Source organism: Polyergus mexicanus, unplaced genomic scaffold, assembly GCF_030449975.1.
Source record: "Polyergus mexicanus isolate NDT 795.1 unplaced genomic scaffold, iyPolMexi1.0 SCAF_8, whole genome shotgun sequence".
NCBI lineage: Eukaryota > Metazoa > Arthropoda > Insecta > Hymenoptera > Formicidae > Polyergus > Polyergus mexicanus.
In genome coordinates, this window is record NW_027223328.1 from 11,399,417 (window position 1) to 11,427,272 (window position 27,856).

Below are 27,856 nucleotides of genomic sequence, written 5' to 3' on the forward strand. Positions count from 1 at the left end.
GAAATTATCCATCGAAGGCGTGACTCATCAAAATTTTTTATGTTTTTTTTTATATCTCTATTTCTTTCTCTAACTTTTACTGAGGAAAAATCGAGTTATGCTAGATCAAGAAATATAAACTACTTGAATATAGAAAATGCATAGAAATATAGAATGGAAATACTTGGTGAAAAGTTTTAGCAAATAAATTTCAAGACATTTATTTTGTTTTTAAAATCATTAAAGTAATGACGCAAGTATGCTAATTTTTGTAACCAATTGAATTACGGTCTCTAATTTTTGCGTTTTACGTAAGTTCACGATCAAGATCAAAGTCTAGCTACTTGAAATAAGAAAAGAATCGTTATTATGTACAATCTATTCAATCGATCACCGAATTTCTATTTACAAACGATATCTTTAAAAACTATTTTTTTTTTCTTTTTCCTTTTTCGTTTTCATTGTATGCTTTATATCTTCTCTGTTTTATTTCTTTGACTCGTCAATTCCGCTATTATCATTTAAAATTTATTAATATATTGAAATGATTTTCTTTTTGCTTTAATCTTTTATGTTATGTAATTTACCGTTGCCGAACATTTTTGTTATTATACGATTTTGTTATTTTACATTCTGTAGAGGAGGATCCCGAAGTTGAGAATGCAAAATGTATAGAGGATTTTTATTTATAATATATAATTATTTATCACATTTATCAATACATGCATTCACATCTGCAGTTTACTCGATCTGGCCTTCCTTTTTAATTTCTCGAATTTAATTGAATCATCGAACTCGTGCTTTTAACATTTAAATGTGCAATCTATAAGATTACCGCGGGACAAAATAAAAAATGTAGAAAAACAAGAAATCTATTGACATCGATAGTAAGAAAAAGAACAAGAACAGTTAATTAACGTCGGAATATTCAGCATCGATGGTGGTGGACGTTGAAAGCGCTGCTTATAAAGGACTGCGAAAAGACAAGCTAAGCAGTACAGTGCTAATGCATTGAAAGGACGCGATCGTGCATTCGTGAAAATATATAGGTGGGTGTTGCATCGAGAACTCTCCCCGAATCTCTTGAATTCCCTCATAATTAATCGACATTTTGGATTAAGAAAATGTCTATAAGATTTTTCTTTTTCCTTTCGCGTCTGTGATAATACAGTGAAATGATATAATGCATTCATCAGTGTTTTGACATGATTAGCTTATTTACTGCGATTATAGATATTGTAAGAATTATGAGGGATTACGATAAATTTTTTTCTATTAAATTTGTAAAAAAATAAATTTGGGCTAATTTTATAGAAGAAAAATTTTATTTTTCTAGAAGAAAAAATAAAATAATTTATTCACAATCAACGTGTTTTCAACGTATCTTAAGAATCTTTAAAAAATTATTGATATGTTTATTAAGATCTGTTAAGAGATAATATCAAAAATTATATTTGAATTAAAATATTGTAAATGCAAATTTTTAATTTACCTTCTTTCGGAAAATGATAGTTTTGTGTTTTAGAAAGCGCTAATTAAATTCAGAAAAGCACAATCTAATCTGTGTATTTCTTTTAGAAATCATGTCAACAGCCGAGCCAGAAATGGTAACTTCGGCGGTTACTGCAACCGTTGGAATATCGGCAGCTACCGTTTTTCTCTCTCTCTTAATACCTGCCCTGGTCCTGTACTACATCTACTTCAGGATTTCCCACCGTCATTTGTACGAGCTAGGGAACAAATTACCGGGTCCTGATGGCTTACCGATCATTGGAAACGCGTTATTACTCAGAGGAAGTGCCGATAGTAAGCTCTTACACATAAGAATATAATAATGGCAAACATATAATAATTGATATCTGAATTAATTAATTTGATATATTGAACAGAAATCGTATTATATGAATCACTAGCCAAATCTTAAATCGACAGTTCTCGCCACGTCCCTCGAGAATACGCGTTTAAATTATAAAAAAATGATAAGTACCAAACAATATGATATTCGCATTATGCCTTTCGTATTAAATTTGTACGATTACTTGCGTATTTTCGGTCTTTACGATCCGGTTGCACGAATATTATTTTAAGCGAAACTGAAAATTTTTGGCTTCTGGCAATAAACAATATTATTTCGCCTTCAACTTTACATTTTAGATTATAAATTAATCAACGATTAAGAAAAGCCAAAATAACATTGGTGAAATCGGGCCTAAGTGTTCAAAAGCTAAACAGATTTTTTTCTTTCAATTGTTCGACATTCGTAACATTATTTTGTCATTCATCAATATGAAACTTAGAAACAATAATTATATTTACTTAAGAACATTCTCCACTATCGCAAATTATTATCGAAAGATGAATTTTTTCATATAAAGATGTATTTATAGAGAACAAGAACGTAAAGTTATAATTGAACCTTATATAGATAGTTTATGATAAAGATAATGTTCTTAAGAAAATTAACTCACCGCTTTAAATTAGAGCTCAGGTGAAATCCATCCTGTATACCTTATTATCCGTTGTTATAAGTACATGATAAGTACTCGGATAATCTATTGACCTATGAATAATATCGATTTATTTTTCATAGAATCGGTTTGAAACGAGTAACGGCGAACAAACGATCGTCTATTTTCGTTATATACTTTTATATTACCTTTCCGTTTATTGTCTTTTCCCGAGAGCTTCACTTTCAATTATATATTTTCTCTAGATGTAAAGATGTAAAGTCGCGATTAGCGCGAATATATTGTATTTTATCGAAACTTATTTAAATTCGAAAGATATCGTATCAACTATTGTATATACTAATTCCAATATTCGCTAGAAACCAGATCAATAACTTTAACAATTCTGCCATATCCGTTACGTTAATTATCGTCATCCGAATTAGATAAGCAAGCGGCTTTCGTGTGCGGCAACGTACTCGTTTACGTAACTTCCGATCGACCCGATCGATTCTAACCGACGCACTCTGTTTATGTTACAGCCGTCTTTCGCACCATATATAGGAAATCCTTCGAATACAATCAGGTCATTAGATTGTGGATGGGGCCAAAACTGATGGTCTTCCTAATGGATCCGCGCGACGTCGAGATCATTTTATCTAGCCAGGTTTATATCGACAAATCCGACGAATATAAGTACTTTGAGCCCTGGCTTGGCAACGGTCTCCTCATCTCCACCGGTGCGTATTAGCGATACGTATAATTTTGCGCTCTTTCGTCATTTCCAAGATTAATATAATATTAAGCGAAAAATTATGATAATGAATGGAACATTTTTATATTAATTTTTCAATTATGTAACGTACATAATTATCCACCGGTAAGTGCACGCGATAAAGAGCCTCTCTAATCTACGCCGTTCGGGACCGGCGCTAAACTGTAAGTCCCATATGTCTACGGTAGGCACACACCCGTAGACATATGTTGGGAGGTCACCACATCTCTGATTGAGAGATTACGGATTGAGGAGGAGGAAGAAGTGTGCACACGACCCCGCAATTAATTTAAAGTAAATCATCGCATCCAATTTCTCTCCGTTGAACGTATATTAATACCTTTTTCATCATGAGCGCGTTACATAAGTTGACCAAAAGAAATGTGTTTTCATTAAATTGAAAATATGTCTATTATTATCTCTAATGTGAAAATGTTGCGATCTTTTAATACTTTTGCATTACAAATAATAATCGACAATATTTTTATTTTAATAAAACTAGAGCATATGTGTAACGTACAATACGCGCCATTTGTTCTTCATCCTCTCTCCCTCTCTCATATATCAATATGTATAGGGTAGATTTTTCAATATATTAAAATAATCTTTTGTGTATTATTAATAAAAAAAAAAAAAAAAAAATGTGCAGATTAGAAACTTGCATATTGCTTCCTGATCATTTCATTTCGCTCGTAAAGCTTAAGCCAAGCGAATTTTTCAATTTTAGCATTTTTCATAGACGATGATATCTCAAAATTTGCGAAAGTTACAGTGTGTGCAGACAAAAAATCCGAAATTTTATAAAAAATAAACCCTTTCACCGATCCTCGCCAAATTCAATACTAACCGTCCTTTAATGACACTCTATTCATTTTTAAAAATTTAGCCCGATATCTCAAAAATGTCGAAAGTTAGAATTACATACATACATACATACATACAGACATTTTTAAAAAATCTAATTTCTCGACGCTTTGGAACATTCTAGATACATTGGTACAGAAAATTGGAAAAAAATTTTGTCACAAAAATATATAAATTTCTAATGAAATGAACGGGGTCTCATAACGCAGTTATAAGCCAAAATAATTAGTTACGGTTGACGAATGACAAGTTACTTTTCCTATGGCTCGTGTCCGGTCAATCGTATAAGAAAATGTATGCCAAATAGTAAACAAGTTTACTTTTCTAACGCAATCTTTCCTCCACCATATTCTCTTAATCCACTACGTATCTTAAAAAATATCCGCATTATTCGAACTTAATTTATCTACTTCTTAGATAATTTTCAGATTAATCTAAAATGACATGTACGTCGTCATTATAATAGACCTTGTCGCTTTTCTCATCTCTAACGCGTAATTTTAAACGGGTACGCAAAGCGAATAAGATTCGCTTTCTAGAGTGATGTTCTGGAGTACGGTATTCCTCGGAGAAATGCGAAACAGTCTATCGCAGGGTGAAAACGAACAAAAGGAATGAGATGCAGCGACGATCATCGACCTACGTAGCGTGTCGTTTTATCGCAACTTTCTCGGCGCGTACCGGGATATCCTTTTTCTCGTTGACGAAACTCTCTCGATCTCGGCGGATGCGTACGTAACAACACGGGTATGTAACGACGCATGTTACCCGTCTCGGTTTACTCGCGTGCATCGTCGTTGTTGTTGTTATTTGGCTGCCAAAGCCGTCCGTACCACTCGCGCACCATCCCGGTTGCTCTCTTTTTTCCCCCGGATCAATTCCCGTTGCCTGCAGCAACACCGCGTTTCATAACGATTGCATAATGCATGCCGTGTCATTTTTAGTAATTGCCATTACCCTTAATGGCATGTGGACAGTCGAGTTTCATAATTCGGCGAAATAAGAGAGAGGGACAGATAGAGAGATAGAGAGAATTGATATTAATATAATGAACATTCTACATAATTTTCTGACTTTTTTTTTTAAACATAAATATCTTAATATTTTACTTGAAATGTTTAAACCAGCATTAACAAAAAGAAAAGGAGAACGAGAACCTTACTATTAATAAAAAAAAAATTAAAAGATAAAGCACACGCTCTTCTCTATATATATATATTTTTTTTTTAAATAAACTTTATCAATAATTAAGAAATATATACAATATATGAAAAAAGAAAAAAAAAAATTTTTTTTACAATATATTATCTTCATATTTCGTGATATTTGAAAAAAGTTATTTTGATATTGCCAAAGTTAACACATTGTATGTTTCAAATCCCGCGATATCTTTCATATATCACTGAGTCTCTGAACAAAAATTAATATTTAGCGAATTATAAAATTTTAAAATTGACAAATTCGTTCTCCGGTAGCGATACTTTACGTAATAACAAGCCAGACATCAACGTAACAGTAATATAAACACGGCATAACAGTGACGTGATAATTCGAGACATCAAATTGCAAATATAACATTAAACACGCCTTATATAGGTAGACACGATCGTTAACCAATCAACTATCTTGTTCTATTAAACCGGTCTTTAAATCGATAAAAAGATTTTACGTACATAATTAAATGTGTAATTATAGTTTAATCGAGGCTATTGAAAACTCTGAAAAAAAAAATTGATATTAAAATTTGAGAAATTGAAGGAATCTAGAGTTTCTCGAACTTTGTAGAAGTAGAAAAAAGAAGCATTGTCGGATCGGCAGCGCGACACGATGAATCCTTCAGTCAAAGATCGATTCTCGATTCGAAAGAAGAATAGACGTGAAAAAAAAAAAAATGGCGGCGCCTATGGCGCGCATGTACGTGTCGCGGTGTGTATTTTGTGAGACGATGCAGCTGTGTATTAGTTGATCTCTTGCTCACTCTCCCGAGAGCGGAGAAATATGCAAGGAGGGAGAGTAAGGGAAGCGCGATCGGTCCGCGCGGCAGAACAGGAAGTTGTACACGCTCGCGATGCTTTCTCTCCGTTCTCCATTTACGCGTGCGCGCATCTCGCTCTTTCCAGGGACCGTTGCAACGTTACTGCACGATTCCCGTCGCTCTTCTTACATATGTACACGTATCGCGACATATTATCTTGCCCTCCCCTCCCCCCGTCCCTCCCGTCCCTCCGCGCTCTTCTCCTCACTCTTTTCACCGTCTTTTTCTCACTCTTCTTCCTACTTCCGCGTGTTTGGTAGAAAGTGTTCTACATGAATGCGCGATATCGACGAACGTGTCGTGACTGTGAGAAATAAATAAATTGAGACGAATCCGTCGAGGAATTTGTTTAAAATTTAATTTTTTAAATCAAGTTTCGATTTGAAACGATATATAGATTTCCCGCCGCCGTCATCTACTTCCAAAATTTATTTAACGACGTAATCAAATTCTGAATCGTAAAGAATCGCCGTGATTATCTCGCAGAGATTACGAGATCGTAGAATAAATTCCTAGCAAGAATTCTTTTAATTCGATTATAGCGGGAAAATTATTTTTATTATCCTTCATTAGAAATTAGATCAGCAAGAGTCTATAAATTATTTACAGGTCAGAAATGGCGTGCTCATCGCAAACTGATCGCGCCGACGTTTCATTTGAACGTGCTGAAGAGCTTCATCGATCTTTTCAACGCCAATTCACGTGCCGTCGTAGAAAAGTTGCGTAAGGAGGGCGACAATGAATTCGACATTCATGACTACATGTCCGAATGCACGGTCGAGATCCTCCTCGAGACTGCTATGGGTGTCTCCAAGTCCACGCAGGACCAAAGCGGCTTGGAATACGCCCTGGCCGTGATGAAGCAAGTATCTAAAAAAAATTTGACGAAAAAAAGGAAAAGAAAAAAGAAAAGCATTGAAAATTGTTTATATGTACTGTTTATATATCCCAGCACTGCTGTGGATGCGTCATTTTAATTATATAGATTCTTTTTCATTTGGAGCCAGAATTGCTTTTTTTTTTTTTTTTAACCAAAAGATTTCAAATTTATAAAAGATGATATTATACGATATGTATATTATCGCGCGTATTGCGAATTTCTATGCGGTAAAGCTTTTACTCAGGACGTATTAAAAGATATATTTTCATATTAAAGCAAAAGCATAATTAAAAACGCAAATGTCATCTTGTTATGTTTTAGAATGTCGAACATTCTACATATGCGTCATATGAAAGTCTGGCTCAGAGCTGACTGGCTATTCAATCTTACGAAATACGGAAAGGATCAAATTCGTTTATTGGAGATCATTCACGGACTTACGAAGAAGGTCATCGCGCGTAAGAAGCAAGAATACAAGAGCGGTAAACGCAATATTATCGATGTTTCTGCACAAAATGGCAATGCCAAAAATGGCAGTATCCAAGATAAGGTAATTGCCTATTTTCTTCGCGCCACGTGTGCACGCGTGCATATGTATGATTTGATATAGTCCCAGAAAAAAAGGTTGATAATTTTCGTGAAAATAATTTTCAGAACTAAAAGTAACACTGAGCGATGCACAAATCATTATTATTTATGTGTATATTTTTTTAGAACGCCTCTGTGGAGGGACTTTCCTTTGGGCAAGCGGCTGGTCTGAAGGACGATCTTGATGTGGAAGAAAATGACATTGGCGGGAAGAAGAGACAAGCTTTCCTCGATCTGTTGATGGAGGCTGGTCAAAATGGTTCAGTTCTCACGGAAACCGAAGTCAAAGAGCAAGTTGACACTATCATGTTTGAAGCAAGTATCACAGAATTTGCGATTACGGATCTCAAGAGAATTTCATGCGTTAACGATGCCATTTTTTTCTCAGGGACATGACACGACCGCGGCTGCATCCAGCTTCTTCTTATCGGTGATGGGTTGCCATCCAGACATTCAAGAGAAAGTTATCCAGGAACTTGACGAAATCTTCGGCGACAGCGACAGACCCGTGACATTCCAGGATACGTTGGAAATGAAATATCTCGAGCGGTGCCTCATGGAGACTCTTCGCATGTATCCACCCGTGCCACTCATCGCTCGTACAATCAATACCGATTTGAAACTTGGTCAGTTTTAGAAACTCGAAGTTACATTAATAGCTTCGAAACAAATCAAATTAAGCAAATTGACACAATTGTCGCGCACAAGTCCACAACTTGCAGTATTCTAAAAAAGTTTTATGATTTTTTTGGAAAGACAAATATTTATAAGAAACTTGTAAAAATCGCATAGATATTTATGGAACGTACAGACTATATACAAACAGTCGTTCATTCATTACCATCTTTTTTTTTTTTTTTTTTTTTTTTTGTTAATCATAAAGTTCAACAACGTATCCACTTGGAATATTGTTTTCCAGCGTCGGGAGACTACACGATCCCAGGCGGATGCACAGTTGTGGTGACGACCTTTAAGATGCACCGACAGCCGCACATCTATCCGAACCCGGAAGTTTTCAATCCCGACAATTTCCTACCCGAGAAGACCGCCAATCGGCATTACTACGCTTTTGTACCGTTCTCTGCCGGGCCGCGTTCTTGCGTGGGTCGCAAATACGCTATGCTCAAGCTCAAGATCATCCTGGCCACGGTCCTGAGAAATTTCCGCGTCAAGTCGGACATCAACGAATCTGACTTCCGACTCCAAGCCGATATCATCCTCAAGCGAGCCGAGGGCTTTAAGATCAGAATGGAACCGAGGAAAACAGCGGCCGCCACTGCTTAAACAGCGTTCTCAAGTTCCGCTTGTGTAGTTAACAGGATGGTAGAGAATAGCAGTTTAATGAGGAGAAGCGGACTTTGCATTTTTCGAATTTCAATTAAAGCGAAGAACGCATTCGAAAACAAAACCCGCATCTCGCATGTGTAGATATATATGAACATACATGTATATTACTGATCTGTGGTCGTTAACCGTTATATGACACTTATTGTACTTATTGTGTTGATATTTATCTCTTGCAATAAAATGCGGTATACGATCTGCGAAATCTGAAATCTTTGACATTTTCCTCATTTTTCCATATCCTTAATTACATTTGCCGATATATATATATATATATAAAATCTTAACGAAAAGCAAATATGCGAAAATTCGATTTAAAGATCGCGAGGACGATCCAGAAGAATTTCGGAGAAGGAAAATTGTCACAGATCGATTCCAAGATCAAAGGAAATGAGCAAAATTCGATTGAAGCGATTAAAACTCTCGCTGGAGCTCGACAGGGAGAAATGAGAAAGGTTAAGAACGAATTAAAAGAGATGCTTCCGATATTAAAACCTTCAGAAGTGAAAAGGTTTATCATTTCAATTTTAGAATAAAAACTATACCGCGCTCCCTCTATTCCGTTGATCACACGCCTTACTATTTTAAAGCTTTTTCTTACAACGCTATTATATATGTATATTTTTCAATGTTTTTTATCCTTCTTTATTTTACTTTATCAAATTTATTTTTTTCTAATAATTAATATTGACGTATCGTCGAATAGATTTCATTTGCCATCTCACGAAGCTATTATTCATGAACTTGAGGAAAATGATTACGAGGAATCGGTGAGATATTTGAAAGAATTGTTTGAGCTCGATGAAGAAGCTCGAAAAGAAGCTGGTCCTGGTACATTAACGTGGAAAAAACCGCGTTTAAAGGACAATAAAGACGCGATGAAGCGTCTCAAAGAAGGCTTGATCGCCTTCGAACAAGCCAAAAGCGCTGGTGCGTGAAAAGTTGAAAATATATATAAAATATATTTTTAATATATTATAACATTTGTCCCCCTTCCCCCTCCCCCCACCCTTACAAGTAAAATAGAAAAGTATTCTATATTGAATTATAATCAAACTTACATAATAGAGGATACCTAAGTATAATAATTTTAATATCTCTATCTATTAAGTTTATTAATATATATATATATATATAATTGAAAAATACAAAATAAGATGTCAAACGTTATGATTAAGGCCGAATTTTTTAATTGTAGGAGATTCACTTTCCATAAGCATGGAGTTTCTTGATATGGCATTATTCTTTCAAGCAATGACATGGGAGTGGTGGTGGGTGGCGGAACGACTTTATCGTAGCGCTCTAATAAATGCGAAATTAATCAAAAACAATGAACAACAAATGATACAAATGATAACATCGATACACTATCTACACGGTCGATTTTTGTTCGAGCAAAGTTAGTAGAGGACATAATGCACGCGGAATTACAATACATATTGCGCAGCGAAAAAAAGTAATGCTTCTGAACATACAAAACTCGCGACATCTTTTCCACGTATTCTGAACGATTTCTTTTACTCCTCGATGAAATATAATTATAATATTGTATGGTATTATTATTCACCATATCAAAAATATATTTATTAATGAGATATTTATGTTATACGTATATCAATAATGGCGAATTAATAATTAATATAAAATATATAAGTACTATAATATATTAATGTTATATTACACATTCGCGTAATCAGTACAAGATACGACGGAATCGTTATATCATCTAAAAGTCGCCCGTGAAGCATCTGAAGGAAAACATTGGAATACGTCAAAAATAACCGATCGAAAAGAGGAAACTATTTTTCGAGAATGCAATGTGCTTTTGTACAAAGCGCTGCTGATGCACGCGCAACAAATCGATCCTAATCAACTGGATATTATCATAAAAGTGTACACAGAAGCCCTAGCACGAGCAACGGATTGTAAGTTATTTTTCATCGTGAAAACTGCAAATAATAAATGATATATTTTTCTTCAAATCTCATCAAATCATTATACCATTTCGAATGTTATATATAACTCAATCGTTAAAATATTTTACCATTGTTTCAATTCGTTAATTGAAGATTATTATACAAATATAATGAAAAAAATGTTTATCACAATAAATTTTATAATAAATTGTAGAAAAGGGGATTTCACCCTAATGTGATTTTGATATATACATATATATTATTAAACAATGATTTTTAGTTATTGCTCATTTCTTAAAGAATTATTAATAAATAATGTCGATGCGATGCAAATAGAACATTAGGATCATGATTTTGATGGAATATGTCAGAATAGATATCATATATTGATGTTATAACATATTCAAGATTGTTGACGATTCGCATTTCTAGAGTTTCACCGGAATTTCGAGAATTGAAAAAGCCAGTAAAAAATTCATAAATTCCAAGAAACTTTTCGATTCCAACCTTTGTAAATTAAAACACAATATTAATTTTTTTTTAATTAAAAAATTTCTATAAGGTTCGTTCATATCTATTTTGTAAAATCATTGATTATTCTAATGTCTTCACAGCTGAACACTATGAATATATGGCAAACGCTCTGTACGAGCTAGGTAAAAATCAATTACGATCCGGCGATATGAAACTCGCCTTTCAGAATCTCTCCAAATTTTTAGCGATAACCAGGAAGATCCCGGATCCAGAAGGAATCTGTAACGCACATATGGCATTGGCACTTGCGTATAAGTTATGTATAACTCAAATCTGCCTTTTATGAATATGATAAAATAATAAACATCAAATACGACACAAATAGAGAAAAAATAAATGCTAATTTTGAATTTTATTCGATTCGTATTTTAGATGTCCTTTCACACTACTTTGACTCCCTTTTTCTCTCTCTCGCAAATAATTTTTAGACAATTCGCATCTACAGAAATTGAACGATGAGATAAACACGGAAAAGCATCTCCATCTGTTCAAGAAAAATGCGGAAGAATTCAAATTGTTGGAAAAACTCGCGCAGGCATATTACTGCATTGGCGAATATTTTCTGAGTAAGGTAAGAGAATATATTGTCAAACTAATTATATCTCATAAAAAAATTATAGAATTATATATACAGTTTGTATAATTATAGAATATATATATATTGGGAGAAAATATCACAGGAATAGAAATTTTTACATCTTTTTCGCGCGTGTAGGCGAAAATCATTAATCCCGGTATATTGTTTTAAATTTGTTAAATAAAAATAAATGTTTGTACCTTTTAGCGAAGACCAGATATTGCAACTTCTCATTTGAAAAAGTCTCTTAATTTGTACAATGAGCTTGGTTTGTATGATGATGCTAATAAGGCGCGAATCATTGCTGGAATTTCGAAAGGTAATATGTGTTTCTTCAAAATAAAAAGTAAATATATAAGATTTATATTCATTGTATATATATATATATTCTTTAAATTCTTTTGCTCATTTAATAGGACAAGGAATTATCGATCAATACATCGATCTTATACTTCAGTGTGGAGTAGATCCGAGAGCGATATCAACGCTTTGTCAATGGAAAAATCGTAGAAGCGTTTTTTGGACCGAGAAAACGCTACACACCGGTAAGGCAACAAATGAATAATTAATCATCAATTTAAAATATAATATATAAAAGAATTTGTCTTTCTCTCTCTCTCTCTCAAATTTAATTTCTTTAACTAACATTTTAACTTGTAGCGCAATTTTAAAAGTGTTAATTATCGCGGCCGATTTCATACTATAAATCAATATAACAGATGCAACATTACTATTTCAGAGGATTCGGAAAAATCTTTTACCTTCGAAAACGAGGCAATATCATTATCGCTACCTACTCTTACAAATACTACGCTTGTCGGGAAAATGTGACAGATTCGATAATTTGATAACTATCAAAAAATTATATATATAGATATTTACAATAAAAATATATCCTATTTTTTTAAATTTTCCTAGTAAACACGGTATCTTAGGCAAACACATCATAGGAAATTCTAATTTTTCTAATATATTGACATTTTTTATGAATGCTACAAATATAATGAATATATATGACTGTTTCAATTATTTTTTAAACATTACAACACGACAATCACCAATTTATTTTTAACGACTATTATTAAAGCCGAACAGAGTGATATACTTTTATACAGATAAATAATACGTATTCAGTTTTATACATATGCTAGTGTCGTGCGTAAAAATTTATAAATGAAGCATAACTCACATACATTTCAATGTGCATGTATAACGATAATATCGCGATTTAATGAAAATAAATGTCCTAAATGGTACAAAAAGACAACATAATGATGTCTGCAAGACGATAAGATGTTTTTTAGGGAGAGATACATATTATCTGAAATACTCTAACAAATGGGTGAACAAATTAAAATAGAGACACAATATGTAGATGACATGAATCATGCAAATGTGCACGCACGCACACAATTAGGTATTATATCAATGTAAAAAAAATTTAGAATGTATATACGAGAAAATAGCAATTTTGAATTTATAATGCAATTATTCATTGCCCTATTATAATTTACATATGTATAATTTCCTTATACGCACAGATGCGCAAAACTACATCTCTCAAAAGCAATTTTACAACATACATATACTGTTTCGCTAAGATAAGATTATATTTAAAAGTTTCGACTGCAAAACAACAACAATACAGATAAGCGCCATACAATGTATGTTTTGAGTAATGTACTCTACATGAGAAAATTTAATAATCAAAACACAGACTCTTTAATATTGAACAAAATAAATAATAATATAGTCGAATGGCAATTAAGAGTCAGCGCGGGAGATAGTGCGCGTACAATATTTGTGATTTATTGCAATAAAACATTAATCAATTTATAAACGTTTCGACCATTTTTTTGGATCTTCATCAGTATATTTAAGAAAAAAACAAAATTTAACCTATGTCATATTGTTCGCAATTAAACAGACTTAGCGCAATGGAAACAAAGTATTATTGGGGAAAAAACGCAATTGTTAAGTTAATCGGAAACTAATTACTACATGTTAACGATAATTGTAATAATTCACAAATATTGTACGCGCATTATCTCCCGCGCTGACTCTTAATTGCCACTCGACCATATTATTATTTTGAAAATTTAATAATTTTATATTAAAAATAAAATTAAACTAGTTAAGTTATGATGTTAATTAACATATTGATGTTATCATCACGTGAAAATGCTAAAGTTTAAGATAAAAAATTACTTATTTAACAAATTACATCGGTAATTTATCGCATCATTAATTTACTGCTAAATCTGCAAGAAACATATATTTATTACACAATAATTATTATTAATTAACGTGTGGTGTGTGTGTTGTGAGTGTGTGCGTGCGCGCGCGCGCGCATAATCTTTATTTCTGCTAAAATTTTTCTACATTTCTATAAACAAAAATTTTTTAAAATTTTATTTAACGTTATCTCATTAATAAATCAATTATCTTCTTATATTAAAACCTTTTGTAAATGGAAATTTTATTTAACACTACTATCTCATTAATGAATCAATTATCTCCTTATATTAAAACCTTGTGTAAATGGAAATTTACTGTATTACACGTCATATATAAACAAATTATGTATTACATATTTCATTAATAAATCATTGTGCAAATATTTTTACAGAATCAGGAGGATTTACACACCTACACACATATCTTATATTTTATAATAATAATTATGGTCGCTATACTGTATATGATTTTGTAAACGTCGTTGCATACATATTTTGGCGTATCAAAAGACATGCGCAACGACTATACACTACTACACAGCTATCGGTAGCCGTATGCAGAATAGCGACTTAATATCATATATTATCATACTGTATAATGATGTAAATAAAAGAGAGATTTTCTCTTTTTCCCATCTGTTTTTTTTTTAATTTTAGTTTTTTATCTCTTAGTTTTACAACGAACAAGTCCATTCTGCTTTTGATGTTAAAATTTTGTCACCCTGGTAGCTTGTTTATTCTATCATAATAAATAAGTCCTTTCTGCTTTTGATGTTGAAATTTTATCACCCTGGTACCTTGTTTATTTTATCTGTTACATAAAGAATAATATGTGAAGTAAATGTCATTGTGTTCATATATTATAATATATTTAGTTTATTTTTAATGCCAAACGAACTATATATATATATATATATATATTCTTAAATAATAAGATTTAACATTTGATAACAAAATCCTATAATCTGCAATTTTATTGAAATTTCTGCAATTTAATTACTATTATTTAATCGTCATTTTAATTAGCGTCATTTTAATTATTAATTATAGACCATATGTTTCTTTCTCTATATAAAAAAAAGAAATATAAGTATGAATTATATTTCTTGAAAACTCGGCATACTAGAGAAAAAGTTTGTGACAAAAAGTATACATCTATCAAAAGAGATCCAATTCTTTGAATCTGCAGATATGAAATACATTGCACACACAATCAATCACTCGCATAATCATGTACATATACAATAGAATATACGTAGTGATCGCGTGTAAATAGATGATAACAATATAACACAATTAGTTTAATGTGATATCATTGTCATCACCTATATCCATAATATTGATCGGGTCCAAAGATGGCATATCCGCGCTATTGCGTATCTCGCGCGTTATGTTCTCCAGAGTCTCTATTTCAGTATCTTGCAAATCTTTTGTATTATTAATGTCCTCTCGTTTTTGAACTTCGGCGGCTGCAAGATCAAATACTTCTTTCAATATCATGTTAGCTGCATCCATGGGGCTATCATTCAAGGTACGATTCAAGTTTTCCCGCTCTTCACACTTGATATTCGTTGTATTATTCTCGATCAAGTCTTCGAGATTCTTTATGGTCTCCTCTAATTTATCCTTCTCCTTTGAGCTGTCTATTGTAATTGTTTCCTCTGCGACTTCTGCATATTGTACTATATCGTTATTACTACTTGCAGGAATTACTGCAACATCGTTCTCGTTTTCATCGCCATTTTCCGCCTGATTAAGTTTTTCACCATTCAAAAGATCCGATTTAACGGTATCTGTCGCATTATTAGGCTTGTCATCTATAATCACTTCGGTTTCCATATTCTGGTCATTGGGTGTATCTTGCTGCTTTCCTGAGGACTCGACTTTGTCTTCATCCACGATTACTGTATCGTTTGAATCTATTTGATCTTTTAATGTTTCTGTCTCATCAGTGATGTCCAACACAATTTTTTCATTTTCGTCCGATTCATCTATATTTTCCTTCAGAGATTTATTCAATAATTCACACTGCCTCATTTCTATGTCCTTTATTATCTCCCTTTCATTATCTTTGCAACTATTTTTTAAATCACTTTTGCAGCTTTCACTATGATTTTTATTATTGTCATCCCTGGTTGTGTTACTAATTGATGAAACCAATGGTCTGGTTGCATTGTTATTTTGTGTCATTTCTTCGTGAAGATGTTCTTTGTCATTATTAGCCTCATTATTAGACTTTTCTTTTTCTTTAGTTGACATTTTTGTATCATTTTCTGCAGATACATCTTTATTTTTATCTACAGCAACATTTGTGCACAATTTATAACAATATAAAAATTTGGACGTAGAAGAAGACATGTCCTTCACTACAGCATCTTTCTGTACATTTGTATCTTTATCTATCGATGTGTCAATGTCTCTATCCATTGATGCCTTTCTATCTTTAGTCTTTGTATTTTCTGTCCCAATATTATTATTCTTTGTATTTATTTCTTTTATATCTTTCTGTTCTATTTCAATAGATGTCTCTGTTTCATTCGGCACAGCCGTCGATTCCACATATTGTTCAGATTCTTCTGTCATATTTTCATCACATTGAATTTTCGCAGATTCTTCTACGTACAATTTGCTTTCTACGTTCAGTTTGTCAGTCACATTATAGCCTTCACTGCTCGCTTCTTTCTTCTTTGCACTTTGTTCTCTCGATAAAGACAAGATTTCTTCCTCATCTGTATCTACGACATTAATAGCGATCTCTTCAGATGGATTGTTGGTATGTTTATCAATTGATACAGTTTTGGTTAAACATATCTTTGCGTCTTTGAAAATTTTTTCTTCTGAATCAATTTTTAAGTCTTGTTTCTCCTTAATGTTTGAAATAGTTACCCTTTCCAATTTTAAGGAAGCTTGCATGAGATGTGTTAAACTGTGTTCCACGTTTGCTAACTTGGTGTCAAATTTCTTGCCGCACGTGTCACAAGTATAACAATTTTTCTTAACTTCTGACAATGCAATAGATTTCGGACTTTTAAACTCTACCAATGATGTAATTTCCGTATTAGAGATAGAAGATGATCCCGTTCTTTTGTGAGAAATCTTTTCCTTGTTTGTATGCGCACTCGGAGCGTTTTCCGTCGTTTCCAAATTTGTATCTTCGGTGGATGACTCGTCAGTAGATTGTGAATGTACATTCGCAGTTACCCCTTGAAGAATAGTCTTCAATTTCTTTCTATCTGGCTTACTCGAGGAAGGTGACAAAGGCTTCGCGCAATCATCCAATTTCTTTCTTGATTTCAATGGAGAAGAAACATCAGAGTCCGAACTCCGATCACTAGCAGTGCTTTTTCTTTTACGTCCTCGGTATGTCGAAGAAGTAGTAGTAGTAGTAGTAGAACAACTAGTAGACTCCACATCAGACGATACCTTTGTTTCACTTGCACTGGTACGTTTTGTACCCAATCTTGTTACTTTTGTCGGTGTGCTCTCAGCTTCTTCGTTCTTCTCAGCGTCGATGTGCCGTTTCTTTCCTCGTTTTATGTTATTGTTAACAGTATTATTCACTGAGAATTCAGACAATCTGTCTTCTAATGAACTGTCTTCTGACAGAATGTACGATTTATTATCTTTATTTTTTTCAATCTTATGTTCTTTCTCGTTCTTGTACGATTTTTTATCCAACACATCTGTCAAAAAGACTGCGCATAATTTTGTCTCTGCCAAATTGGATTCTACCTGTCGTGACAGCCGTTTCAATTTGTCCTTACTTGGATCCATCGTTATCCAACAGTTTTTGCATACCGTTAGACGTGTGCGATGAAATCTGTACATATCGGTACCATTTGGGACAATATTATGACACTTGTCGCATTTTCGAGCATTTGCTTTCACGTCGTTTTGTGATTTACTTTGTGCTTTGGGTCGCCCTCTGCGGTTTTTGACGCGCGGCTTATTACGTACCATATTTTCACTATTCTCGCTATCAGAATTTATTAGATCATAGAGTGTAATATCTGGAAATGTAGTAACAGTCGTTTTGCGATTGACAACATCTGTATATATCTGTAATTGAAAAAAATCCAATCTTATACAATACAAGTTTAAGAAAAATATTTGGTCAAGATAAAAATAATAAAATTGTACAAAGTATATACCTTTGGAAAATTTGAATAGTCTATCTCTTCATTAATCAAGGCTTTCAAATGGATGACTGCTTCCTGATATATTCTTTTCAAATCATACAAAACATCCAAGTTATATCGACACGGCAGACATATCAGTTTAGAATCGCTGTCATCCTTAAACTGCGAAAAGAAACAGAATAAATTATGAAATTTATTAATTAGTTAATTCAAATTCAATTTTAATATAGGTAATAGCTATATTATATATTTGTGACGCAAAAATAAAAAAGATGAAAATTTAAACTTACGCCCTCATTAAAAATCTTGCGAATCTTCTGTAAAGGATTAAATATTGCGTGATTGTCCTTTGTAATATCAAAGATACGATTATTTTCTACATGTTCGGAACACAAACAGCAGCATGGCATTGATGTTTTGATTTCTGGTTTTGAAGTTTTATGTGATTTCTTATACTTTTGCACAAATTTGGTGCACTGGCCTAATTCATACGCACACTTGTAACATATTTTGTTCGATAGATTGATACTTTCATTAACCTATAATAAAAGAATAGATTAGAAATTTTTAGACTTTTTAAATTTTCTAACCGTTATTTTTAATTTCATAATTTTTATTATCTTAATTAGATAGTAAGAAAAAGAAAATTGAATTATTTTATTTTAATAAATATACACACATCTTTCATCAACAAGTGAGATATAAACATATACCAAACAAATGTAATAATATACAATATACTAATAACTAAGTACATATAGATATTTATACTACATGTTTCAAATATAATCAGTTAATTTGAATAAACACGTAAAAGGGCAATATATTACGTAGTGATGAACGTAGAATCTAAATACTTCATTGTCCGCATTCATGTAGTACAAAATGTCGGTAAAATAAGATATAAGATGGATACGACACGCGTCATATTTTGCAAAGAAAATATTACTCATTTACCTTATCGAATAGAGAGATATGAAAGTTTAATGAAATCTATACGATCTATCACATGAAAACTTATATCTCCTGTTTCGACAAAGATATTCCTAAAATTGGAACTAGTTGGATTTAAGGCGTAGTAATTTTATTAAAACACACGTTTCACATCTGGGACACAGATGACGCGGTTGATATCAACGTATATATATATATATATATGTGTATGTGTGTACATAAATCACATACGCACAATTACGTGTATTAAAGTAACATAATGTAAAAAAAAGCCAAGTATCTATCTAGAATTTTATGCAAGGTACGAAATATGACAAATATATCCACCGACCCAAACTTAAAAAAACAGTCTCGTTTCTAACCTATAAATCGGTTAAGGCGATTCTAACCTAAACAAAATAGCCGAAAGTTCCGATGGAGATACTCTGGATTAAACGCGCGCAAAGAAAAAGAGAGAGAAAGAGAGAACGATTATATCTTTTACGAGTTTATTCAACGCTACAAGTTAATTGGATTTTTTTCAATCACGGTAAACTTTGCGCGTTTATTTCATCTAGGTTATTGTCAAGATCGTACCTTGTTAGACAAACATGTTTCAAGCTGATTAACAAACGTGTCCCGATTGTCCGTTGTAATGTCCAGAAAGACCCCCTCGTCGCTCGCGCACAAGAAGCAATATCGGCCAGGCATAGCGACATGCAAACGCAATGATGTAATCACGTCAGCATCACAGATCGACGGTCGCCAATGACTCCTAAATCGGTGAAACTCTCTTCATACACGATTCATATAAGATAATTAGCCACGATCCACGATGTTTTCGCTCTTTCTACGCTCCTACGTGAACCGTGACAAAGCGTGATGTCGCGTACGCAACCTATTCTATACGTAGGAAAAATTGGCGGTAAGCTTACAATCGACGTCAAAACATGGCGGACCGACACGATATATCGGCCAAATCGATATATGAAAGTAATAATTCGAATTGTGCTTACTCTCGTCTTTTATAAATTTTTTTTTTTTTTTTTTTTCCACAAATGGTGTTATACCTAACAAAAATTCGTCATCAAATCGATTCGTTTCTTTCAGAACCGACGGCTCTCGAAACTTTAGAATCGGTGACTCCGATGTCATTGATCAACATATATGATGCTCTTTTTGCTATCCGATAAATCGATGAGACATCATTTTTAACGGTTTGAATTCGAATGAAGATGATGTTGATACTTAAATAATAATATGACGTTATATTTTTGATACACTATATTGAAAAACAGAAATAAGGTTTATTTAAGATTTAAGTAACACAAAATTATATATATATGTATATTGTATATACAAAGATATCTCGACATCAAATATCCATTTGCGATCATTCATTGTCCTTAATTACAGGATATCACCTCACATTCATCTGACGAATATCACTTTTGTCATTAAGACAATTGCATTGCAACTCAGCAAGACGGTTATTATCATGCTCTCGATTAATTTTTATATCTCGCAATGTTTTATATTATCTTATTTACGATCTGTAATGGCAAATGAATCGGTTCGAAACATTGCAAATGATATATCTTATGGCAAAAATACATATCGATTGTGCGAATCATTTTGGCTATTCAACTAGACACTTTCCGCATTTCCTCTTGTGCAATCTTGCTCGTAACTGACAAGTCTTCTATTTGGTTCTTTGTCCCACCGAACAAAACTCTCAATGTTTCTAACGCTGATGTAAACATATTCCTATAACGCAAACATAGAAAAAATTGATCAAGCTATTATTATTATTACAGAGTATGGTTCATTAATATCATTGAATATCCCTTTAATTTTACATTTCTCAGCTGATTCCAAAATGTTTCTCCAAGGAAATTATGCAACCAACAGATTTTGAGTAATTAGCGATTAAAAGTGGAAAAGAAGCTTTTGATAAAATACGAAGACAAGTAACGAAATAATATTTATCAGTTAATTTCAAGTAGAATTTATGCAAAATTTTGCAATTTGGAATTTAGTCTTAGAGAGATATAATATTGACAATTGAACATTTCTGATAAAAGAGTATTTGAAAGAATAAGTGTTGGTTTTGTGTATACATAGAGTATCCGTATATAGATCTCTCCCGTGTAAAAACGCGCTTTATTGCTCGATAGCTGGATGAGCCATCACCTGACGCCATCCTTCATGCTCGCATAAATCTGATCGGGAGGCAGCTTCACGGAGGGCATCCTCTCCTCCACGAAATCCAACCCGACGCACACCGCGTTGTCTATCGCCTTAAATGGCGTTTCCAAAACACCGGCGATTCTGCCGGTCACGGGGCTCGCAAACTCGCATCCCGCGCGCATCCCGTTCTCCGCGCTGCCTAATATCGCCGCGACCGACTCGTGTGAATTCTTCGTAATCGCGTAAGCGTTGCGAAGGGACGAGGAGACGGAGGCAAACACCGGTAGCGCCAACAATCGACGCGTGCACGTCATATTACGTGCATTCGCGTCCGCGGCGACGACGTTCGTCGGCGTGGTAGGATCGTGCGTGCCGCACATGACGCTCAATTGCTGCAAAACAAACAGCGCAAACAAATGTAAGAGCGTCTCGCGCATCGTCGCACAAAAAAATTATATAGAATATGTCATAATATATAGATACTTTCACTTTTAGTCATACACATGGCATTAGAGATATACATTTGTCCTTCCCTCTATCCCTCTCATTCTCTCTCTCTCTCTATATATATATATATATAAAATCCTTGATTTTTTATATATTAGAAATATATTATTGTCTAATGAAATTATGAATCTCGCATGTATACTCTTCTCTGATTTTATATAAAAACTTTATGTAAAATCAAACGGAAAAAAGTTAGGTTTTAACGCGGATGACAATTTGCGATCAATTTGCGTTGAATGATAATTTGTTACTACATAACAGCCAGATCCCGCCGTTGTCGTTATACGCACATGATACGCGATGCGCACGATACTCGAAGTTCTCACGTTGATCTCGCGCGATGTCTCGGGATCCGTCATCGTTCCGGCCGAACACTTTGGACGAGACTCTGTCGACACTAATATAACGATTCGGTCGAGAAGGGGTCGAGGTTCGCGAAACCTAAATTTAGTTTGCTCCTTCTATCTCGGCTACCTTGTGTCGCATCGGTCGAGGACGACAACCGACGCAAAGGTCGCAACTTTATACGCCTTCGGAGCTCTTCATCGACCGCATCATGTTTACGTTACGACGATATAAAGCGCGCGAAATATGAAGCGGCATAACTAGATTGCGCATAGACGAAAACGACAATATACGATGTACGAAAGATATGCGTCCGGAACTTAGCAGTAAAGTAATAAATTTCTTCCATGCACGTATCATATTCTTGACAATACATTAAACGCTAGATTCGTAAACGACGATTTGCACAATCGGCTTTTTGGGCGGCGGCACTGTCGCGGATGCAGCGATATCGCGCAATATCGCCTCCACAGCTTCCTCCCAATCCCGGTCCTTTGTGACATTACGATCAATGGAAGTGGACCATCTCAAACGCGGCATAGATATGACCGTCAATACTTTCCTGTGAAATTAACATTTCGTTAATATTAATTCTCTTCTGATATTAAAAGTTAAACTATCTCTTAGTTAGTAACTCTTCCATTCTAAGATAATGGACAATAATGTTATTATCTGATAAAGATATATATATATTTATCTTTTCTATTTCAAAAATGAATCATTTTTCAACAAATAAATCTTCTTCCATTAGCTGTTCATCAAAATGATTTATTTAAGATTATAATACAAAAAAAATATAAAAAATTATAATTTGATAATAAGCATATTAGTTATGTGATTTTTGTAAGAATTAAAAAAGCCATAGATACCTTAGATCAGAATGTAGCGCGGACATGTCGCCGCCTGCTTGTTCGCCGAGTTTCCTGAGAGTTTCAGCTAATGGACCACTCAGTCTTTGTAGCCTTCTCCAAGACTGAGCGTATTGTCGTCTAACGAGTTCGATGATAGTGCCAGTCAGCGCCAAGCCGATCAAGATGTACAAAGTACACAATAAAGTGTATTTAGGCTTCTCTAAAAACCAACATTGGACATTGCATAATTGGAGTAGAGATTCTGCGCACGATGCACAGATACAGATTACCCATTTTTATCGGGACAAACTTCCATTTTTAGTAACAATGATCTATTTATTTGTTATTGTCAAAACTTGATAGATCAACATGATTACTTTTGTTGTAATCGTTCTTTTAGTCGTTGGATTGAACATATAGCTATTTCTGGCAAGATCATAATAGAAACTTGTATTGAAATTAATGGAATATTAATAATGTGTGTATCTTTCTTGAGAGAGAGTTTTACTTACTCGGCACAAGATCGCCAAAGCCTATAGTGGTCATTGTAACGAAGCAGAAATAGAATCCATCAAAAAAGTTCCAATCATCCTCCCACAGCATAAACATACCGGCGCCGCAGGCAAGATATAGAAAGAGCAGTACGATAGCGGCACAAGCGCCTATATATATATATATATATATATATATATATATATATATATATATATATATATATATATATAAACTATTGATCAGACTAAAAATCAATTTAAATCTCCGAATCAAACTTACCGAGTGATCGTCGACCGGTTACGTTTGTCGGAACACACGATAATTTCGCGCGAAACGGAAGTTTCAACTTTAGCGTCAACGCAATATACACCACTCCCTCCGCAAATAGCTTTCCCAAATCGGCAATCACGATCAGGGTGAGAGGTATGCCGATGAGAGCGAAGAGGATGCAGAAAATCCTTCCCCAATTAGTCGAGGGCACGACGTTACCGTATCCTATCAAATATAAATTATTATGGAGAAAATTAAAAGCTATGGATGTGAAAAATATTTAATGTTCAAACTTGAGATGACATGTAATGACATAATTCAGTAAGTTTAAGATTTCTCAAAATAAGAAATAACAGATGGGAGATATCGATTTCCATCTTATCAGTAAATTATAAACTTTTTGCTAAGTAATCAGGGCCGGTCGTACCAATCGTAGTGAGAACGGTGCTGGCGAAGAAAACCGCTTGGAGAACGCTCCATCTTTCAGTTATAATGGGCGGCAAGTCCGATTCAATGGGAGCGTCCTGATCCATAGTATCCGTTACAAAACTGATCAAAAGACCCGCTTCAGCCGCATCCTGAACAGCTTCTTCGTAGGCGCGCAATTTCACGCTTACCTGAAAGAGCCGACCGTGTCATGGCGAATGAACGAGAACGGTAATACTCGCACATTTTCGGCCATCGAGTTTCTCACCAAGGTTCGCAAATTGAAGACGTCCGTATTGTTGGAAATGGACTCGATGAAACGATATCGTTGCATACGTAATTTTGAGCGCAAACGTTCGAGCCGTCCGAGCTCCGCCGGAAGTTCGATCTGCCGAAAGACCTGGAGAGAGAAGTAGATTTAAAATTATCTTTATTTTAAGAAAAATAATTTTATGCAACCAAATCATATCCAAAAGTACATACGCAGACTTGAGCTTGTAATATATCAAATCAATCTTATGTGTGGATAATGAAAATATTAAACAAGATGTCAATATATATATATATGTATATACATGTATTCTCTTACAGCAAGATTTTACCTTAACGATCGAAGCTAATGATAAATCAACAGATTTATTGGATCTGTATATTACTCTCGAGTCTCAAGTGCTGGATACACTTTAGGCTAATCATCGAGTCGAGATGCGTATATTTATCGCGGACGATATCCTTCCGTCTACACTACAATAATTCATGATGCTGACCTTAAACCGGTCTTTGATAAACTTGCATCAGTTGTCAATTAATGCTGGAATTAATTTTTGACTTGTAAAGGCATAAAATTTATTCGAAAATGATTTTGTAACGTGAAAATATATCATTTTCGATTGTTATTATTATTATTATTTTATAAAAAAGCTTTTACTAGTCAAATTAATATCCGTGTAAAAGCAAATTAATATACGTGTTACAATTAATGTCTTACATGCCTTTTTACCTATGAGAAATTTATAAACGTAAAACTCTCGAGTTCATTAAGAATCGTTTATCAGCTGCCGAAAGCTATGTAGCTATTTTTACGGCTATGTATTGTATTATGAGGCAATCAAAAAATCGTAACCATCGAGAATTTCAACATATGATATTTTTACCAGACTTTATTGAAAGGCGTCAATGGTAATATACTTCCTACTAAGCTGCACGAGATTAGTCCGTTGCTAAAAATAAAGTTATACGATTCGATAGGCTACAAATCCGTTCGTTATTGTATAGAATGTAAATATTTATGGAACATTGAATATATACATTTAACTCCACCCTGGAAATCTCGATGTTTCCCTAAACGAAAATTCAAACGCACAGATTATTTCGGAACATTATCGGGATACAATTCACTCTTCTCTTCCGTTTTACTTCGCGTCTTATATAATCCGCTAATTTTCCTCAAAAATACCGAAAGTCGAACGAAAATTGAACATTGTTATAATTAATCGTAAATAAGAATAGAAAATATGTAGTGGAAAAAAAAAATAGATTATCAGTTTTATTAAGATCCTTTTTAGATTATCTGTTATAGAAAAGATGTTTGCAAATTTTTCAAAATGTCGATCTGTCTTTCAAAGACTTTACGGAGAACTTATTATTCACGCTTCTCTCTCTCTCTCTCTCTCTCTCTCTCTCTCTCTCTCTCTCTCTCTCTCTCTCATTCTCTCTCTTTTATTTTCTTTCATCAAATTTAAATTCAATTAAGTTATATATTTTCGATATATTTTAAAACTCACCAATCCACCGATCGCGGTGTAAAGCATCAGAGCGATTAACAAGGCTACATGACCGGCAATCGACTTGATCTTCCTCACCGTTTCTTTCTTAAGGAATCCTTTAACGTCCTTGTCGTCCATTGCGATGCCGAGCTCGACAGATGAATTGCACTTGTCGTTTATCATTTCTTCGTGCGCGTCCACGTTTTCTACGAACGACGCAAGCACGTCGAACACTCGGAGGAGACTGATCGACACACTCTGCTGGGCGATTTTCGAGTAGCGGCTTTCTGCATTTCGAACTGCATGCGACATGGAAAATATCGTGCACTATTATAATGGAAACCGTAGTGCAGTATCAACGCACGCATATTTGCAAAAAAGGAACTTAAGGATATTTTGGCGGTACAATAGTAGCAAAAAAACTATCAAGATTAAAAAAAGAAAACAGATTTCTTACTTTATATTGTTTATATTGTTTGAAAAATCAAATAAATAAATCCGGATTATAAAAAAAAATTAAAGTATCACAAAATAATGATGGTTTTTAACGTGTTCATAAAAGAAAATAATTGCAATTAATAGTTTTTCTAATTTATGACAAAAACTTTTGATTGTCAATACCTCCTGAAATCAATTGCAAGAAACAAAGAAATAGAATAATTTGCAGAGAGAGAGAGAGAGAGAGAGAGAGAGAGAGAGAGAGAGAGAGAGAGAAATAGATAATATTGTTTTACAATTTTTAATAAATAACTTTTAAAGGCATAGATAGATCTAAATCAAGTTTTCCACAAATATTTATTACAGTTTCCTTAATAAATGTGAAAATTTTTATTTCGTTGGCAATGTTTTTCCCTTGTCAAATTTGTCAATAAGTGTTATAATACGCGATTTACCATAAGAATCAATACCAACTTTAAACTTAAATAATTTCCAGACCGTTAAGAGAATTGTGCTCAAATTTTATTCAGATACTCAGAAAGAAATATAGTAAAATGTTTCGACACATCTTTAAATAAAGCAGCATTACAAAGAGATAAGTGAAAAATGAAAGAACAAACGAAAGAACATCATTTTTATATCTAGCGAATATATATTGAATTTCTAATATATTTAAAAACTCAGGGACACTTAAAAAATATTTCTCGCAAACTACAATAAAATTGTCATTGAAACTTTTATATCTCTATTTTTTTTACTAAATATATTATTTCATTATGGATAAAAGTATCGTTACAGACGTTTACCGATATTGAATGCTTACGAAGTCTAAATTAAGATATTAAAAATTTTATATATCACCTGGTATAATTTCAAAGCGCAAAATATATCACTATAAAACAAATGAACAAGGTATTATCAATCAAGATAGTTTTTATATCGAGCAAAATTTAATCCTTATTAAAGTCAGACATTAATCTTACTTACCTTTACATCATTTTAATTCTGATCACAATATTCTCTGCGTCGCATATACAATATTAAATTAGAGTAAAAATTAATATTATATTTTAACATTATTTAATGTATGCGTAATGTGAATATTTTACAATAATAACAAAGCAACGGAACATAAAACACTCGATATAACACTTTGTAACGCTATTAACGCACTAATAAAAATTAGATGTATTAAGCTAGCACGAGACTATGCGCGTATTTGCGATTCCTTTATAATTAAGTGAATAGTGTGGATGGAAGATTCGTCAAATTCAACCAATCAGATTTCTATATACCGTTTACGAATCGCGAATTGCGAAT

At 33.6% G+C, this 27,856-nt stretch overlaps 5 protein-coding genes across 11 annotated transcripts; 2 read left to right on the forward strand and 3 right to left on the reverse strand.

Annotated features, from left to right (window-relative positions):
- The first annotated feature begins 928 nt into the window (after positions 1-928).
- Cyp4g15 (Cytochrome P450 4g15) lies at positions 929-9,111 on the forward strand. Its single transcript, XM_070300154.1, has 8 exons — positions 929-1,028; positions 1,558-1,785; positions 2,969-3,166; positions 6,710-6,962; positions 7,302-7,530; positions 7,695-7,883; positions 7,957-8,194; positions 8,488-9,111. Exons 2-8 carry the CDS (start codon positions 1,563-1,565, stop codon positions 8,850-8,852), a joined length of 1,695 nt encoding a protein of 564 aa, XP_070156255.1. The 5' UTR covers positions 929-1,028; positions 1,558-1,562; the 3' UTR covers positions 8,853-9,111.
- Positions 9,112-9,211: 100 nt separating this feature from the next.
- On the forward strand, positions 9,212-12,770 carry LOC138935325 (uncharacterized). Its single transcript, XM_070299775.1, has 9 exons — positions 9,212-9,423; positions 9,619-9,842; positions 10,111-10,311; positions 10,610-10,837; positions 11,443-11,622; positions 11,791-11,933; positions 12,147-12,258; positions 12,356-12,484; positions 12,679-12,770. The coding sequence occupies exons 1-9, from the start codon at positions 9,212-9,214 to the stop codon at positions 12,768-12,770; spliced, it is 1,521 nt and encodes a 506-aa protein (XP_070155876.1).
- Positions 12,771-13,124: 354 nt separating this feature from the next.
- Positions 13,125-20,217, reverse strand: LOC138935869 (enolase-phosphatase E1). Of its 5 annotated transcripts, XM_070300738.1 has the most exons (5): positions 19,846-20,217; positions 18,606-18,854; positions 18,328-18,477; positions 15,502-18,235; positions 13,125-14,987 (listed from the first exon to the last, which is right to left on the reverse strand). In XM_070300738.1, the coding sequence occupies exons 1-5, from the start codon at positions 19,957-19,959 to the stop codon at positions 14,962-14,964; spliced, it is 3,273 nt and encodes a 1,090-aa protein (XP_070156839.1). In that variant the 5' UTR covers positions 19,960-20,217; the 3' UTR covers positions 13,125-14,961. The 5 variants fall into 5 exon arrangements, with proteins under 5 accessions (XP_070156839.1, XP_070156838.1, XP_070156842.1 ...); XM_070300737.1 differs by lacking the exon at positions 13,125-14,987 and having other exon boundaries at positions 15,125-18,235; XM_070300741.1 differs by lacking the exons at positions 13,125-14,987; positions 19,846-20,217 and adding an exon at positions 19,146-19,186 and having other exon boundaries at positions 15,125-18,235.
- A 340-nt stretch (positions 20,218-20,557) lies between these two features.
- Positions 20,558-22,530, reverse strand: LOC138935871 (perilipin-1-like). 3 transcript variants are annotated; one of them, XM_070300744.1, is made up of 3 exons: positions 22,420-22,530; positions 21,442-21,830; positions 20,558-21,015 (listed from the first exon to the last, which is right to left on the reverse strand). In XM_070300744.1, the coding sequence occupies exons 1-3, from the start codon at positions 22,429-22,431 to the stop codon at positions 20,892-20,894; spliced, it is 525 nt and encodes a 174-aa protein (XP_070156845.1). In that variant the 5' UTR covers positions 22,432-22,530; the 3' UTR covers positions 20,558-20,891. The 3 variants fall into 3 exon arrangements, with proteins under 3 accessions (XP_070156845.1, XP_070156846.1, XP_070156844.1); XM_070300745.1 differs by lacking the exon at positions 22,420-22,530 and adding an exon at positions 21,922-22,225 and having other exon boundaries at positions 20,559-21,015; XM_070300743.1 differs by having other exon boundaries at positions 20,566-21,015; positions 22,236-22,462.
- Positions 22,531-22,657: 127 nt separating this feature from the next.
- Positions 22,658-27,601, reverse strand: LOC138935870 (TWiK family of potassium channels protein 7). The gene is made up of 8 exons (XM_070300742.1): positions 27,524-27,601; positions 26,117-26,397; positions 24,601-24,732; positions 24,334-24,523; positions 23,916-24,131; positions 23,654-23,803; positions 23,160-23,361; positions 22,658-22,852 (listed from the first exon to the last, which is right to left on the reverse strand). The coding sequence occupies exons 2-8, from the start codon at positions 26,279-26,281 to the stop codon at positions 22,666-22,668; spliced, it is 1,242 nt and encodes a 413-aa protein (XP_070156843.1). The 5' UTR covers positions 26,282-26,397; positions 27,524-27,601; the 3' UTR covers positions 22,658-22,665.
- Between the last annotated feature and the right edge of the window lie 255 nt (positions 27,602-27,856).